At 54.8% G+C, this 16,214-nt stretch overlaps 1 protein-coding gene across 4 annotated transcripts; it reads right to left on the bottom strand.

Moving 5' to 3' along the window:
• Window positions 1-242: 242 nt before the first annotated feature.
• On the bottom strand, window positions 243-15,971 carry PRELP (proline and arginine rich end leucine rich repeat protein). 4 transcript variants are annotated; one of them, XM_075529091.1, is made up of 5 exons: window positions 15,809-15,971; window positions 12,711-12,901; window positions 8,724-8,816; window positions 6,253-7,229; window positions 243-2,690 (listed from the first exon to the last, which is right to left on the bottom strand). In XM_075529091.1, the coding sequence occupies exons 4-5, from the start codon at window positions 7,211-7,213 to the stop codon at window positions 2,515-2,517; spliced, it is 1,137 nt and encodes a 378-aa protein (XP_075385206.1). In that variant the 5' UTR covers window positions 7,214-7,229; window positions 8,724-8,816; window positions 12,711-12,901; window positions 15,809-15,971; the 3' UTR covers window positions 243-2,514. The 4 variants fall into 4 exon arrangements, with proteins under 4 accessions (XP_075385206.1, XP_075385214.1, XP_075385199.1 ...); XM_075529099.1 differs by lacking the exon at window positions 12,711-12,901; XM_075529084.1 differs by lacking the exons at window positions 8,724-8,816; window positions 12,711-12,901 and having other exon boundaries at window positions 15,809-15,970.
• Between the last annotated feature and the right edge of the window lie 243 nt (window positions 15,972-16,214).

The following is a 16,214-nucleotide window of genomic DNA, read 5'->3' as shown; positions in this document are numbered from 1 at the left end:
CCCCTTGGTATCTGAGTGGAAAGGACCCAAGAATCTGGGCTAGAAATGCTGGACTGCTGTTTCACCAGGGTTGTGCATTTTTTCTAAGAAAAGATTTGGGAATCATTTCCTACGAATAAGACTTTCTTTCCATTTATCGTCTTGGAGCATGTGAGAGTGCGTATGTGTTGGGGTGGGAGTAGCTGGATGACAGACAAGAAGCGTTATTCTTGATTTGCTCACCAGGTCAAATCCAACCAGAGTGTATTTCATTCTACTTTATTTCCTCTGCTGTGAAGCATGTTGAAGTGTGAAAATCGTTTCACAAAGTCGGCATGTTCTTGAAGGGGGGATCGGTATACGTGCAGACACACACACACACACCTACTAACACACATCTACCGCCATGGTGGCAGTGCTGAGGAAGGACCTGTGTGAGGAGGGGCTTCCTTCAACGCAAAGGAAAACCAAGTGATCTAGCAGGCCACTGACAAGCCAACTTGCCTCTCTGTCCTCCAGCCAACAGCTGCGGGAGCCAGGGCAGGATGGAGATGGAGCGCTATGGTCGGGTGACTGCGGTGCTGCTAAAACAAACCCTTCCGGGGTTTGCGGGAACAGGGAAAGGCCTCCTCTGACCCTCCCCACCCCCATCAAGGGGGCTGAGGTGGAGAGGAGTGAGTAAGGTGCAGATGGGGGCTTATCCAGGCCATAGCACCAGACTGCTTACAAGTAGACCGACTTTAAGCAGGAGAAACCTTGGAGAAACCAGAAGCCGGGAGGAAGGGGGCGGCGCAGGGGGAAGGGAATTCTGAGGAAATGGTGCTGGGTGCTGTAAATGAGCAGAGGGGAAGGTGAGGGGTATAACAGGGACTCCTCGAATCTAGGGATCTACCTTAAAAAAGAAAAACTCTGCTTACAAGTAAGCTCTGGGTCCCACTCATTTCCAGAGCATCCCACCTTGCTGGGCACATGCACAGGGGGCCGTGGAGGGAGTAGGAGAAGGCGAGGCCGCTGGAAACCTGCCAAACTGCTCACGGGGCCAAGCCAGCGGGAAGGGGCAGTCCATACAGGGAATACATTACCCCAAGGAAAGGGGTGCTGTCTGTGACTGATCCTGCAGGAGAGCAGCGGTTGCAGGGGGAGCTGCGGACTTGAACGTGAGCACTGAGGCGCCTCGAGGAACATGCTACCCACCCGCCTGATTTGACAGAGGTGAGAGCCGAGAGCCAGGCAGGCCGCAGGGCAACATGGAGAAACATGTTTAGATGGAGCTTCTTCCCCTTTACACTCCTGTGTGTTGAGCCTCTGCGGCCCGCTCAGTACCCCCGTGCCCTTAAGCACCAGAGGAGAGAGAAAGCACGCAGGTGGCCATGGCTACTCTCGCTCGCCTGATGGCAGTTCCGCGACCTTGGAAATTCACCCCCAAAGAAGGGGAGGAGGAAGACTGAGCCTGCTGTGGCCTCGACCGGCCACCAGGTGCCACTGGCGAGTCTGACTTAGAGGTGGAGCCCAATTTGCAAATGCTGGAAGAGGCTTCTGGGTGATTTCCCCGGGGGCTCCGCCCCTTCCTCCCTAGTTCTCTGCGAACTCCCCCCTGCGCGTGTCATGGATTGGGCCTGCGTCCACACTGGCCACAGATGGCCGGGCGGGGCTGGCAGATTGTACCCTCAGTGTGAGCATTGCTCCCTCGGGGCCCAGGCCTCATGTTGCAGGGGGACAAGTCAGGGCTGCAGGACAGGACTGCACCCACAGTCTGTCTTGGGGCTTGGACTCCTCCCTTCTTGGCCATTCTGCTCTGCTTCCTAGTTCCTTGAGCAATGAATACATTCTTCTCCGTGACCCCTCTCCACCCCTACCTCCTTTCAATTCCTTAAGGATGTGGAGGCCCAGCCCAGGTGGAGGTGTGCTTGTGATCACGCTGGACCAGGGGGAGGGTCTCTCAGCTCATGGCTGGCAAGAGATGGCTGGCTGCCAGCCCCCATTGGAACCCTGACCCTCCACCCTGTCATCCCGCACACTGCCTTTCTGGAGAGTCAGGGAGCCTTGGGCCAGGGCTGAGGTCGGTTGCTAGGGAATACGGTGGCAGAGCAGCTGCTTTGGAAGAAAAGGGTCCTTGCAGGAGGCGACCTTTGAACCAGAGTGGCTTTCGCCAGGCCGCCCCACCCGTCTTCTGCTTGCTCTGACCAGGACCAAGCTCCAGAGACCAGTCCATGACCCAGACTTACCCTGGAGTGATGAGCGGAGGGGGAGAGAAAAGTGGGGAGGGGGGGTGTCTGAGATCTTTAGAAGCGTAGCTAGGCTCCCGGGGCAAAGGGAGACAGCATATAGGCGTGTGGGGTGCAGCAGCGCTTCTGAATTGGGAGGGACCCCATCATGTCACACTCCTGTGGCTTTTGCCTGCCTCAGGAGGGCAGGGAAGAGAGGGACCAGCAAGGAGCCAAAAATGGAGCCGCCAGAGGGAAGTGTTGTGGACCCAGTGCCTGAGCCACCAACATTCAAGTCTGGTCCGAGGGTCATGCAAGGGGAGAGTGGGGCCTAGATGACCACGGACTGCAGGAGGCGGAAGCACATCATGAGGTCCAGGGGGATGGGCGGCTTCAGGTAGTTCCCATCCAGGCGCAGGTAGCGAAGGTGCGGCACATTCTCCAGGTCGGAAGAGAAGTCGTGGAAGGCCACCAAGTTGTTGGGGCAAATCTGGGTCCCGTTGATTGCTGCCGGGAGAGAACAGGAGAGGTCAGCGAGAGTGTGGAGTGTGCAGGACAGGGCAGGGCTGGTGGCAGAGTGTGGTGGCGGGCAAAGTGGGGGCGGGTGACTGGGGAAGGGGCACAGTCTCTTCTTCAGATGTGCTGGTGTCCAGGATGTGGGACCAGGCAGATTCAGTCTCACCTCCAAGGTCGGCTTCCTCATTCATAAAATGAACCAACTTGGAATTGATTGACAATGCTTGTTATGGAGAAGTCCCTTGGAGGTTAAGCTTTAAGGTGGGGTCGCCCAAGGGGAGAATTGGGGAGTGGTTGGGTGATGGGAGAGCCTGTTTGACCTTGTGGAGGCAAAGGAACTCACAGCCGAGTCTGGGGGCCATGGGTGCTGGGTGACACTTGGAGAGGGGCAGTGGGCAGGGGATCCGTGGCCCAGTCTTGAGAGGCTTTCTCTTATCTCACTCTGCCAGGGCGCTGGGCAGGGCTTGAGAAGGTTGCGTGTACATCAGTAGAAAGAGGGGAATTGTCACAGTGAAGGGGCCCTGGTGCCACAGTGCTTACGAGTTAGGGTTCTAACCACAAGGCTAGCAGTTGGAAAGATGGGGCTTTCTACTCCCACAACGAGTTACAGTCTCAGAAACCCCCAGGGGCAGATCTACTCTGTCCCGCATGATCACTGAGTCGGCATCACCTCGGTGGCCATGAGGTGAGCTCTGAGCCCTAGAGTGGAGAGAAAAACAGGTGAGGTGAGATTTGAAGCCAGGAGGTGCTGCAGCGACTGGTATGGTAAACCAAAACAGGAGTGGCAGGAAGAGGAATTGGGGGTCGGGGAGTCCTGCAGGGCCCCAGGGGCTGATGAGCCTGTTGACTGAGTGCCCCTGGACCTGAGATTCCCTTTGCTTCTTTAGCCGTTGGAGGATACCAGCGGGGGCCCCCCGCATTGCTCTCCAGGTGGAAACGTTCTTTCTCCCCAGCCCTTGCCCTTTTATCATCAGCGAATGGCTTGCCCTCCTCACTGCTGCTCGTGCTGCCAGCGAGCCACGATGGTGCTAGGTATGGTGAGGCAGAACACTGGCAGGTCCTTCGTCATCCCCTGCGTCTTGTGTGGATGGGACTCCTGGGCTCCAATGGGCGTTCGTCCCACTGAGTTTTCACAAGGAGAACCCCAGGCCTTTCTTCGGAGCTTGAGTCTACAATCACCAAGAAACCTATTCCGCATCATAGCAACTCCAAATGCACCAAAAGGCCAGGTGAGGGCAGCACGGAAGGTCCACTGTCCAGGACCCCAACAGGAGTCTCCTGCACAGGATGTTGGGGCTGTACCACAGATCCTGCCTCATCTCCGTCGCTGGTGCTGAAGCGCAGAAAAGAGCCCGGCACTGGAGACGGAAGCCGTGGAGCCTCATCCTGGGCCTTCCCCTTACGAGCTTTGAGACTTGGGGCTTCTTGCCCTGAAGTTCAGTTCTCCAATGTATGTGCTGCTGGGCGTGGTCTCTGTGCTATACAGCAGATGAAGGACTATGGGGAAGGTTTTTTGCAAGAAATAAACAAACAATAAAATAAATAGATCGATAACAATAATAATGGGTAAAGGACAGCAGACAGTGGCATTCTGGTCATGGTGATGAAGTTGTCTCAGCTCCTCTCAGTCCACCCAGTCTGTCAATGGCTCGGGAGACATCTCAAGTGGAGGCAAGGAGGGCTTGTGGGGGCACAAGCTTCCTGACTTTCACCTCAGAAGGCTGGAACTGGCCTTACTTCATCCCACTACAGGCCTGTCAGCCACTTACATGTCAAACTGTCCTTTCTGTCCTTGTTTCCAGACCACAGAGCTTCGGGGAGAGGGTGGGGGTGACAATATAGGCTATTAGTCTACTGGGGGGCTCTGCTCTTTCCCTGCATTCACTTGCCAGAAGCTTTCCAGGAATCCTCTCCCACTTTGTATAACAATGGCGGGTCCATAAGGAGACCACCTTCACATCCATTTGTTTGGTAACTGCAGGAACTTCTCCTTGCTCTGGTTTGGAAGTTAAGAATCCCTAATACATTGTGTTAGGGGGCTTTCCCTTTCCACTTGACCCCCTTCTTGACCTCCTTTCAGCTGCTGAATTCCTGGTGGGAATGGAACTAGATTTTGTCCCAAGACCAGCTAGTGTGTTCTTTCCTCGGTTTCTGAATTCTTCTGCGGACGCTCTGCTCAGAGCCGACACTTTGGGTTGGGCAGTCCCCTGACTCCCAGCGTCCACTCCTCTCCTGGGCTGTCCCCATACCATGCACCCAGGAGCCGGCACCCCTTAAACGCACTGGCTTATCCAAGGACATACCCAGCGCTTCCACCAGATTGAGAAAGACCGGTACGCAGACTCTTGCTCCGACTGCCGTATTTTTACCATCCGCACCCCCATGATGAGCAGCTGCCTCCCTGGGTGTATCTTTTCCAGACTGTGAAAAGGCTGGGCTCAGACTTTGGGAAGAAGTGTCCTCCTACCGCTGCCACTTTCTGCAACTCGCAAGCCAAGGGTGGAAATGTAAACGTCTCGTTTTGCCGCGAGGAGTGTGTCCATCTCTATCCAACCGACAGATGTGGAGGACAGAGGGGCTGGTGCTGACGAGGTGGGATGGAGCACCAAGAAGGGCCTCTTCCTCTTCTTCTGGTACTGATGCCAAGCTACACATTGCACTCTAGGAGTCCTTCACTGATATGAATGGTTAAGCACTGGGCTACTGACCATAGGGTTGGAGGGTCAAGTCTACTCAGAGGCATCTCAGAAGGAAGGCCTGGCAATCTCTTTCCCAAAATCAGCTATTGAAAACCTGATAGAGCACAGCTCTGCTCTGATACACGTGGGGTCCACATGTGCTGGGATTGGCTTGATAGTAACCGGGATTTTAGGTGGTATAGTGGTAATGAGTTGGGCTGCGAACCCTAAGTTCAGCAGTTTGAAACCATGAGCCCTCTGAGAGAGAAAAGATGAGGCTTTCTACTCCTGTAAAGAAAGTTGTATAAGCCCCCAATAAAATTATTTTAAAAAATCATGGGAGGGGGGAGCAGAGAGGGAGGGGAAATGAGGAGCTGATGCCAAGGGTTTAAGTGGAGAGCAAATGTTTTGAGAGTGTTGAGGGCAGCAAATGTGCAAATGTGCTTTACACAATTGATGTATGTATGGATTGTGATAAGAGTTGTATGAGCCCCCAATAAAATGATTTTCAAAAAAGAATTACAGTCTTGGAAACCCACGGGCAGCTCCACCCTGTACTATAGGGTGGCCAGGAGCCAGTATGAGTCAGAATAGACTCTAGGGCAGTGAAACTATTTGGTACCCCATTAACCTCGGAAGTCTTCACATCAACGTTATGATGGAAGGCATTGTTTCCATTTCCATTTTACATATCAGGAAAGTTCCCAGAGAGGCCAAGGCGCTTCTCAAGGTCACCCAGAAGAGTGAGTGGTGTGGCCGAGATTTGTCCAGTGCCCGAGCCCATCCTCTTGGTGAAGGACTGTAGCTCCTGAGAGAGGGCAGAGGCGGTAAGAGCTGGCCCCCTCCCTCCCTGCGTCCCCCCCACCCCCACTCACTTTCAATGGAATTGTTGTCCAGGTACAGGTGCTCCAGCTTGTTGTTGATGGCAGGCACGTTGCTGATCATGTTGTGGGACAGGTGGAGCACTAGCAGGTTGGAGATGTTAAAGGAGTTCTTGGGGAGCCCCCTGTCCGACAGCTTGTTATAGTTGAGCCGGATGAAGGCCAGGTTGGGGAAGTCCTTGAAGTAGTCTCTCGGGATGGCATCGATCTTGTTGCTGTCCAGGAAGAGTTGGTGGATGGCTGTGGGCACCTTGGGCGGCATCTTTTTCAGGGTGTTGTGGGCCAGGTTGAGCTGCATGAGGTTCTTGAGGCCCTGGAAGGTGTTGGGCTTGAAGACGTGGTCGTTCAGCCTGTTGTGTTGGAGATCCAGGAGCAGTAGCTTCTCCAGCTTGCTGAAGACCCCCGCTGGGATCTTGGAGATCAGGTTCTGGCTCAGCCTCAGCTGCTCCAGGTTCTTGGGTAGGGCCGAGGGGACCTCTTCCAGTCGGTTTTTCTCCAGGTAGAGGAAGACCAAGCTGGGCAGTTTCTCCAGCACCCGCTGGTCCACTTTACGGATGCGGTTGTTGTCCAGGTTGATCCACCTCAGGCCCGAGGCGTTCTTGAAAGACTCCAGCGGGAGCTCAGAGATGAAGTTGTTCTGCAGATAAAGGTAGTGGATGCGGGAGGGGATGACAGGGACCTTGCGCAGGTTGCGGCTGTCGCAGTACAGGGCAGATGGGAAGTCGTAGGGGCAGTAGCATTCCCTGGGACAGTCAGCGAAGAAAGACGGAGGGCCTGGTGGGAGGGGAGGAGGCAGGTCTGTAGGCTCTGAGGGCTCATGAGGCCGAAGAAAGCTGGGTGTGGGTCTAGGCTTAGGCTTGGGCTTGGGCCTCAATTTGGGTCGCCTTGTTGGCTGGCCTTGGGTCACTGAGGCCAAGAGGAGAAGTGGGAGGAGCCAGCAGAGGGATGACCTCATGATCCAGGTGACTCACCTGTAGGAGAAGGGAGATATAGGAGACTCTTAGCCTGCTGGGTATTAGTAATTGGGCGTCTCGTCTTGACAGCTCGAGCTGGCCAGATTGACTCCAGGACAGAGAGTAGGAACCCGTCAATGCATCTCTTTATGTGCTTGCGCCCAACAGGCGAGGGAATAGCAAGAGCTGGGCTCTGGATCCAACTCCATCCTTCAGTGTGTTCAGCCCGTTCTGGAATGGGTGAACCATCATGCTGAAGTCCACTGGGCTTTGAGCCAGGAGCCTGGGGCTTCTGGGAGAAGGTCATTAACCTCTCTGACCCCCCACCCCCAGTTTTAGAATAAGGAAAGCATCCCTATCTTTGAAAGAGGATGGCTAGGCTATATGAACCATGACGTCCTGGGGTGCTAAATCTGGAAAGATCTTTTGAAATCTCCTAAGGTGGTTTTCAAACCACTTCTCGCCCCCTCCCCCACCAGTTTCTGTGAAGTCCCCTCCCTCCGTGAGGAGACTGAGTCGATGGCCAGCGGCCACCCCCAGCCCACTCCCGAGCCAAGTTGAGCATATCTGTTTTGAATCTGTTTTATATTTTGAGGCTTTGCCAGAGAATTCATTTGAGAGAGGGGGGTAAAAAAAGAAGGCGAAAAGCTTGATTGCTAAAAATGGTTTGAAATTCACCAATCAAGTCCACAGCTCACTGTTTACAGAAACTAAGGACTGGAGGGAGGCCAGAAACCACAGAACAACAGGCTCCGGGCGAGAAAGCCCAGGTCCCTTGTCTTCCAGAGAAGAGCTTGGGAGATCTGGGGAAGAAAGATGGAAAGAAGGAAGGAGCTGAAGGCATCTGACCACCGGTGCTCTGGGCCTCCTCGCTGCCCACTCCCTAACCCCTGCACTTGACCCCAAAATGCCAGTCCCTGCCAGTGGGAGCTACACCAAGAACATCTCCCAGATGTGGGATCTGCAGGGAAACTAGACACAAAAGGGTGGGAGGATATGGGGGAAAGCACATTCAGTCTTTCGACTTGGTACTTACTGCCTGTCCAGATAGCCCAGCAGTTCTCAACCTGGGGGTCGAGACCCCTTTGGGGGTCAAACGACCCTTTCACAGGGGTCACCCGATCCATTACAGTAACAAAATGACAGTGATGAAGTAGCAATGAAAATAATGTTATGGTTGGGGGGTGGGGGGTCACCACCACATGAGGAACTGTATGAAAGGTTCATGGCATGAGGAAGGTTGAGGACCCCTGTGTTAGGGTTTCCCTTCCCGTTAGGCGATAGAGTGAAGACTAATTAGCCAGCTGGAGAGGGCTCAGAGGATGTGGTAACCCACCCATCTGAGGAGGCCCAGAAACAAACAAACAAATTCACTGACATTGAGTCCATACCAACTCATCGGGCCCCTGTGGGTTCTGAGACAGTAACTCTTTATGGGAGTAGAAAGCCCATCTTTATCCCAAGGAGGCCCACAGGGAATCTAAATTTTCCAGGGTTGGGTAGGGAGCTTACTCTTAGTCCTCTGTGACTCTGTTTGCCAGCTGGTGGTCTGCAGGCCCTGGTGATCACCAGTCAGGAGGCCAGGGAGATAGCTTCAGACCCAGGCTATGGGAAGAAAGCATCCTGGTGTCACATGGGATGAAGCGCTGGGCTGGAATCGACAGGCTTCTCTCCGGGAGGAGAGTGAGGAGTCCGGCTCTCATCACAGTTTACAACCTTTCACACCCAGGGAAGCCATCCTACCCCAGACTATGGGGTCCCGATGAGTCAGCATCAGCTTGCTAGTAGTGAGTTTGGTGTTTTCTTTGTTTGGTACAGGGAAGAGATGCCCTCTCTGCCATTCCTGCTCCAGGTCAATACCCCATGACACCTGTTCTAGTCTCCACAAGGGGGTCCCCAGCCATATTGCTTCCTCACGCTCTCTTTCTGTATCTTGCACTCACACCTGTGATGAGTTGGCCCTCTCCTCCGGCGCTGGGAACCTGGGAGAGGCAGGTTCCAGGCTGCAGTGTGTTCCTAGCTTGCTTCTGGACCCTATCCTCCCTTGCCTGCAGCTCTCTGCTGCCTCTCCTTTGAGCCCACATCAACTTCGACAACTCCTTGCTTGAGCTGGCACTCAGCTGCTTACTGGCTCAGGTCAAAGGAAAACAGCAGAAGCTTTTGGCCAGCTGCGAAATCCCGGGGCTCCTGAATATGGCAGGAAAGAGGCAGGAGAGCAGAGTTCAACCCCTGGAGAGTGGAGGGACCACACCCCTTTTTAATCACTCCCTTACACACACACACACACACACACACTCCTCTACCCTGTATACTCTAGCCCCCACAAACCACGTGCGTCTTCCCACACCCCATCTATAAGCACACTCACAGTTGCTGTCTTGTATGTGTATGGATGCAAACCCTTCTGTAGCACAGGAGCAGGGAGAGGAAGAGGGGGAGGGAGGAAGGCAGGAAAAGACTGTCCTGCAGGCCCCTGCTGCTTCTGCAACTCCCTGTAAGTGGTCCTCTTCTCAGGACACCTCCCTACGGAGGTTGGAACAGGACAGTTTCTTGGACCTGCTATCACAGAGGGCTCAGTCACCTCTCCAGAGAAGAGGCCACAGCCTCAGGGATACACCGAGGGGTGAATCAGAGAAGGTGTACATCGACAGCCCTGGTGCACAGCCTTTAGGCTAGAGTCTGGGTGCCAGACCCCACACCACCTGTAATCAGTGAGCAATTTTCTCCAACATAGCACAGTCATACAGCCTATAGATTAAGAGGTTGGTGAAGCATCACTGTGTTAAAAAGCACACCTTTTTTGAAACCCCCATTTGTGTGCTCTGATTGTTTATTTGACTGTTGGCATTGATCCGCTCATCCAATCACCCGGAGTGTTGACATCCGCAAGCATTTGCTCCTGCTGGGGGGATCCCTACTGCAGACAGCTGCCCAGCGCAGGCTTGAGTTACCCTGCTCCCCTCCATGGCCCTTGTCACCCAAAGCAGATGTCGTGTACTAGGCAGCATACTTAGTAGGTTAAGCTTGCCCAGAGCATCAAGCCAAAGGCAGGCCTGGGAGGTGCAGGGTCTCGGGCAACTGGTCAGTTTGGGTCGGCAGGGGGCTTCTCAGTGACCTGAGCAGGCCTGGGCACCATTAGCAGGGGGGATCAGAGCCTGCAGGTCTGTCACAGTGCCACTTAGAGGCCAGCCTCCCCCTGCCCCTAATCCACAGTGCAGGCACAGGCCTGCCTCATCCCCATTCCCAAGGCCAGATTGCTCCGGAAGTTGCCTTCTCCTCCCACAGTTCTCCTACGCTTCCAAGCATTCCAAGCATGAGGGGGCTGGCCAAGTCAGCCCAGAAGCTAATAGGGGTCTCTAGGGACACCCCAGAATTGGGGATGTACTGGGGCCATCAGGCCCCTCTGTCAACCCATGGGCTGAGCTAGATCCTCTCTCTCTCTCTCTCTCTCTCTCTCTCTCTCTCTCTCTCTCTCTCTGTGTGTGTGTGTGTGTGTGTGAAAACTGCATACAATTCTAAAGTGTTTTACATCAGGCAACGCCTCTTCTACACTGCGCTTGGCTGTCTGAGGCTGAAGTTCAGACAGCACATCCATTGCTCTGAGAGGTCAGAAGTCTCTGAAACCAGGGAGCAGAGGCCCTGGATTCCCGTGGAAGTTATTACCCCACCCCCAAAGCCCCAAGGCCACTCTCTCTATGCCTCTGCCTTCGAGAACCTTCTAACCATTCAACTCCTTGATTGTTCCTGTTTTGTGCCAAGGAGTCAATCCCAACTCATAGCAACCAACTGCACCACTGCCCCGCCCCCCCCCACTGGGCTTCATCTTTGTGCAGCTGTCATCTCCAGGCCTTGCCTCCTGTGCAGTAGCAAGTAGGCTCAAAGCACTGAAATGTCAGTTAATAGTGGAGCGCTTGACCTTCAAACCTCAAGATTACTATAGCTTCTCTCTCTCTCTCTCTCTCTCTCTCTCTCTCTCTCTCTCTCTCTCTCTCTCTCTCTCTCTCTCACACACACACACACACACACACACACACACATACACACACACACACACATCCATTGCCCTTAAGTAGATTCTGACTCACAGCAACACTACAGGACAGAGTAGAACTGTCCCTGTGGGTTTCTGAGGCTGTAAATATTTACAGGAGTAGAAAACCTCATCTTTCTCACATATACAAGCACACATATATATTTTTTTCGTATGCTTTTGCAAGCATTGCTCCCCAACTTCTTCCTGGGTTCTGCTGCCCCCTCACTGAAGCTGGCTGACCTCCCCCCGCACAGAGCCTCCCACTGCCCTGGCCTCTGTCACTGGTTCCCCCAAAGCAGCTACTCCATGGAGGAAGAAAGCCGCTGCCTCGCCCAACCCAGACAGCATTCTCTCCGCTTGAGAACATTTCTTACGAGAGTTCTAACCTCAACTTTCTGTTCCAACTATTAGAGATGGAGGCTTGAAGCCTGGCTCCGCCTGGCCGCCTGGGCCCCAGGCTTCTCTGTGTGTGAAGAGGCACTGGGAGCTGCACAGGAGGGTGTGCTGTCTGTAAAACAAACCCTGCAAGGACAGACGCTTCTACTCATGTCCGTGTTTGTAAAAGAGCAGCTTCTCTAGAGAGACGTTGGCCCTTACAGTGGCTCGGTGCTCTTTCTTCTCCAGCTCATTCATTCATTCATTCATTCTTTCTTTCTTGGAACACTCGGGGCTGAGTGCAAAGTTTAGGCTCGGGGCAAAGTTGAGTTGGCCTTCCAACGGATTTGTTAAGTCATTAGGAGGAAGCTGAAGGGCAATTGGATTTGAACAGAGATTTGGGGGCTGGGTTACCCAACCCTGCTTACCAGCATTCTCCTCGTCAGATCTCCCGTCAAGTTGGTCAACCCTAAGCTTGCGTGGCTTAGCCTAGCCAGCTACCCTGGTACAGGGACTGCGGCTGTCTCTGCCCTTACCTTCCTCTCCCTTCCCTCCTTTCTGTTCCAAACCCCACCTGCTAAAAGCCATCCTGCCCCCGATGCCCAGGAAGAAGTTGTGAGCAAGGACAATCAGGTGGTCTCTGCAAAGTTCCTCAGAGAAGCAAGCCAGACAGACCCTCCTAGGGTGCCTGAGACCCTTCCAGGCCCCTAGACCCAAAGGGGCCATGTGGTACAGCTGATGAGTGAGCTCAGTCTGAGGGGAGCCTGTCCGAGACAATGGCCCGGAGGTTGGCTTCTCAGCCCCTGGGTGTAGTGGGTACACACAGGGATGCAAGGTCCAAAGTTGGAAACCATCAGCACTTTGCAGGAGAACGATGGGCTCTCTACTCCCATAAACAATTAATCTGGCAAACTCACAGCGGGCAGTTCTGCCCTTTCCTACAGGGTCGCTGAGTCAGCACCAACTCGATGGCACTCCTGCAGTGTCAAAGGGACCGCATATGTGTCCCTCTATCCCTTGCCCAAGGACGCCGGGTGGCGTGGTGGGAAAGCACTTGACTTCAAACCCGAAGGTTGGGGACTCAAACCCACCAGCCCCTCTGTGGGAGAACGATGCACAGCCTGCTTCTGTCAGGTTGACAGCCTTGGAAACCTGAGGCGGCGGTTCTGTCCTGTCCTATCGGGCCGCTGGGCGTCGGACTCTGTTCAGAGGTGATGGCGTTGGCTTTGCTTTATTCTCACTCGGTCGTCAGAAGCGAGGGTGATGCGAGACTTGAAGTATACTGCAGATCAAAAAGTGCTAAAAATAAATCTCACACTCTGATGCAGAGACCATCTGTCTCCCCAGAGTCTACCACAAGGAGCGTGTAAACACAGCGAAGTTGTCTTTGGCCCCAGGCCACGGGTGCAGACGAGCAAGTTTTCCATTCAGAGGGAAGGGGAACAGCAAGGGTGGGCTGGCTTTCCCCTTCTGATAGCTTGTCACCTTGCCCTATCCTGCCCGCTGCCCCCACCCTCCACCTAGCTAATCCCCAAAGAAGGCCTAGAAGAATCTATCCAGCCCCCTGAGTGGTTACATCTCTGAGTCCTGACCCTGGAACTTCTCCGTTTCTTAGGGTAACCTTGGACAAGCCGCTTGCCTTCACTGAGCCTTGGCTTCCTCCTCTAGCGGTGAGGACACAATGATCTTCCTAGCCAATTGTCTCCCAGGTTAAATGCATCAATGTATGTGCTCGGTGAAGGCGATGCTTCCGTGAATGCTGCACGGCAATGGAGCCTGTTCTTTCCAGGCAGCTGCCGGTGGCCTTGAACTATCAACCTTTCAGCTGGTGATCCAGTCCAGCAAGAGGGCAGCCCACTCACCCCCAAGGCAAGATCTTTGCTGCTGGGACATTGCTCCTTGGGTTCCCCTGTTCCTCCGTGTGGGGACCTTCTTCCCATGTGGTCTGCGAGACTGCATGTGTCTCAGAGGCAACTCATCAGAGAGACCAGAAGACACTCCAGCCCCAGAGAGTGCTCTGTTACCCCTGCAGTTCACCACCTGCCCAGCCTCTCTGAGCTGGTGAGGGGGATGCTGGGTGGGGGAGATGTGGAGCTGGCCCTGTGGGGAGCCCCCACTCTACCCCACAGCTCTCCCTCCCAAACTTTTGTGAATGGCTTTTCTGCCCCGTTTCAGATTTTAAACACCTCCCTCATGTGTGTAGCAAGTGGCTGCCTGCCAGGAGAGGAAGAGGAAGGGGCTGTGAAGAGCTTGATGCCTCATCCTTCATCGAAAGCCCTCAAGGCACAGCTGAAGAGCCCGGTAGCCTGTGGGGAAGGGGCAAGGGAAACGCCAAGTGCAGTGGGAAGTGGGGCAGGGGCTTCCTGAATGAACAGAAGGCCAGCCTCTTAGGAGCAATCTTGGGAGAACTTCCCTCTGGGCCCCATGGAGGAGGCAGGGGGTGCTGCCAGAAGTTTCTCCCTGTTCCCCCAGATGCCTACCCACTGAGAACGTGTGCCCTGATGGGGCTCCTCTGAGATGGGCTGTGGGGACCCACACGGCAGTGCTGTGGCAGGAAGATCTGCCCGTCTGCTTCCATCCACCTCGGCCAAGGAAATCCAGGACTGCCATGCAACACGGAAGCACACGGGGCTGCCATGAGTCGGAGAGGACTCACCAGCCACGGGTTGGGGGTTGGAATTTGGGTAGCTCCTCTAAGAGTCACTGGGTAGGTTCAGAAGGCAGAAGGTTCAGAAGGTTAAGGGCTTAACGACCACCTGAGAGGTTGATGGTTCACCCCCCACCCCCACCCCCCGAGACACCTTGACAGAAAGTCATTGGGAGCTGCTTCCCAAAGGCCTGGGAAAGTCTGTGGGGCACAGTTTCACTCTGCCCACACGTGGTGTCGCCAGGCGTTGGCAGCCACTCAGCAGCAGCTGGTTTGCTTTTCTGATTTCAGAGCGCCTCTGATTGTCTTTTCCTCCATCAAGTTACAGCCCTTCTGCCCAGCAAGCCTGGCCAGAGCACGCGGCTCCTGAATCACAGCAGGGGTCTCTCTGGGGTCTGCTGTTCCGGGGCCTCAACCCTGGCTGACCACCAGAGCCCTCTGAGGTTCTGAGACAAGAAGTCGCTGCCCCTCCCTCCTCCTACCCTAACCTTCCTGCCCCCGTGGGAGCTGGGGGACGCTCAGCTCCGAAGGGTGGAGGGAGGGGGTAGACATCTGTGTTTCTAGGGAGTGCCCCCTCAACCCTCCGGCTCCCAGGTGATTTTGGAGGCCTAGCAGGTTGGAGAGTGCTGACCTACCTCGCCCTCCCCTCACCCGCCTGCCTTGGGACAGCTATCTTGCTGGCTGCAGAGGAATGGGAGTTGGGTGGGTGTGGGGGGGACGGAGAAGGGGCCATCCTTTCAGCTGCCCCTCCCTGACTGCATGAGCAACGAGTGCATCTTTCTCTCCCACACGGACTTGTTGCCAAGCACAATGGTTGCAATCATTTAGAAATGGTTTTAAAATGAAGTGTTTTCTGACTGCCTGTAGGAGAAAAAAAAAAGCAAGGGCATCCCAGGATGGGAATTAGGCCCCACTGCCCCCCACAGCTTGGAAGCTTGGTCACTCTCTTCTCGTTCTTTCTGAGAGCTAGGTGGTCCGACAAGCGAGGAGGAATCCAAGGTGCTGGGGAGACCCTGGGAAGACTAGAGAGCCATTCCCTTCCTCCCACCCAATTACACTCCAAGGGACCCAGAGAGCCTGCCTGCTCCTTCCTCTGCTCCTGCTCATCTACCGCCTGCGCAGCAGGACCAGCACACATGACTGGCCTGGGGCTCCCGTGGGAAGCCTGGACGCCTTCTCTTACAGCTGGAAGGCGTGTGAGAGGGTGAGAGACAGGACGCAGGGAGAGAGAGAAAGAGAGAGAGAGCGGGGGCGGGGGGTGGCCCGCACACCCAAGAACTCGTGAAAGGTGCAGAGAAACGAGTTCTGGAGTCTGGTTTCTATGGAAACACCTGCCGTGTAGAAATACAGCAAACATCTGTACCAAGAACGTTTCCCTGTCGCCGTGAGCCCGTGGAGGGAATGAAGGCTGGCCTGGAGCTCACTGGAAAGGAGAAGGGTGTGAGAAAGGGGAAGAGGGAAGGAGACCAAAAGAGAGTGTCTAGATCTTTACAGGAGGGAGAATGATTCCAGGGCTCCTGCCCTGCTCCCCACTGGGCTTACCTGCACACACCTGCCTCTCCTCTCCGCTCACTCCCTCCTCTTCCTCCCCCACCCTTCAGCAGAGCTGGGGCAGCAGCAGCCGGCTAGGAGTTCTGATCGCCTGCTGGTGGTGGTGCTTGTGTTTGCCTGGCTTTTCTTCCACCAGATCCTGCTGGGGTGGGGAGGTTAGGTTAGAGGGAGGGAGGGAGGGAGGTGACGAGAGAGGGAGGGAGCAGGGTGGGGAGGAGAGAGGGAGGGGACTTGGGAATGGAGGAATGACAATAATAAAGTCTTTATTTGGCAGCCAAAACTCCCAAAGACTTCAACCCCTACTCGATGCCCACGAACAGACTCATTTTATTAACCTTTCCTCTTCCTGCTGCTGCAGCTGCAGCTGCTTCTGGAGGGGGACTGTCTGACCCCTGTT

This window comes from Tenrec ecaudatus, chromosome 1 (assembly GCF_050624435.1).
Source record: "Tenrec ecaudatus isolate mTenEca1 chromosome 1, mTenEca1.hap1, whole genome shotgun sequence".
Classification (NCBI taxonomy): Eukaryota; Metazoa; Chordata; class Mammalia; order Afrosoricida; family Tenrecidae; genus Tenrec; species Tenrec ecaudatus.
This window is presented reverse-complemented; position numbering and strand designations above follow the sequence as displayed.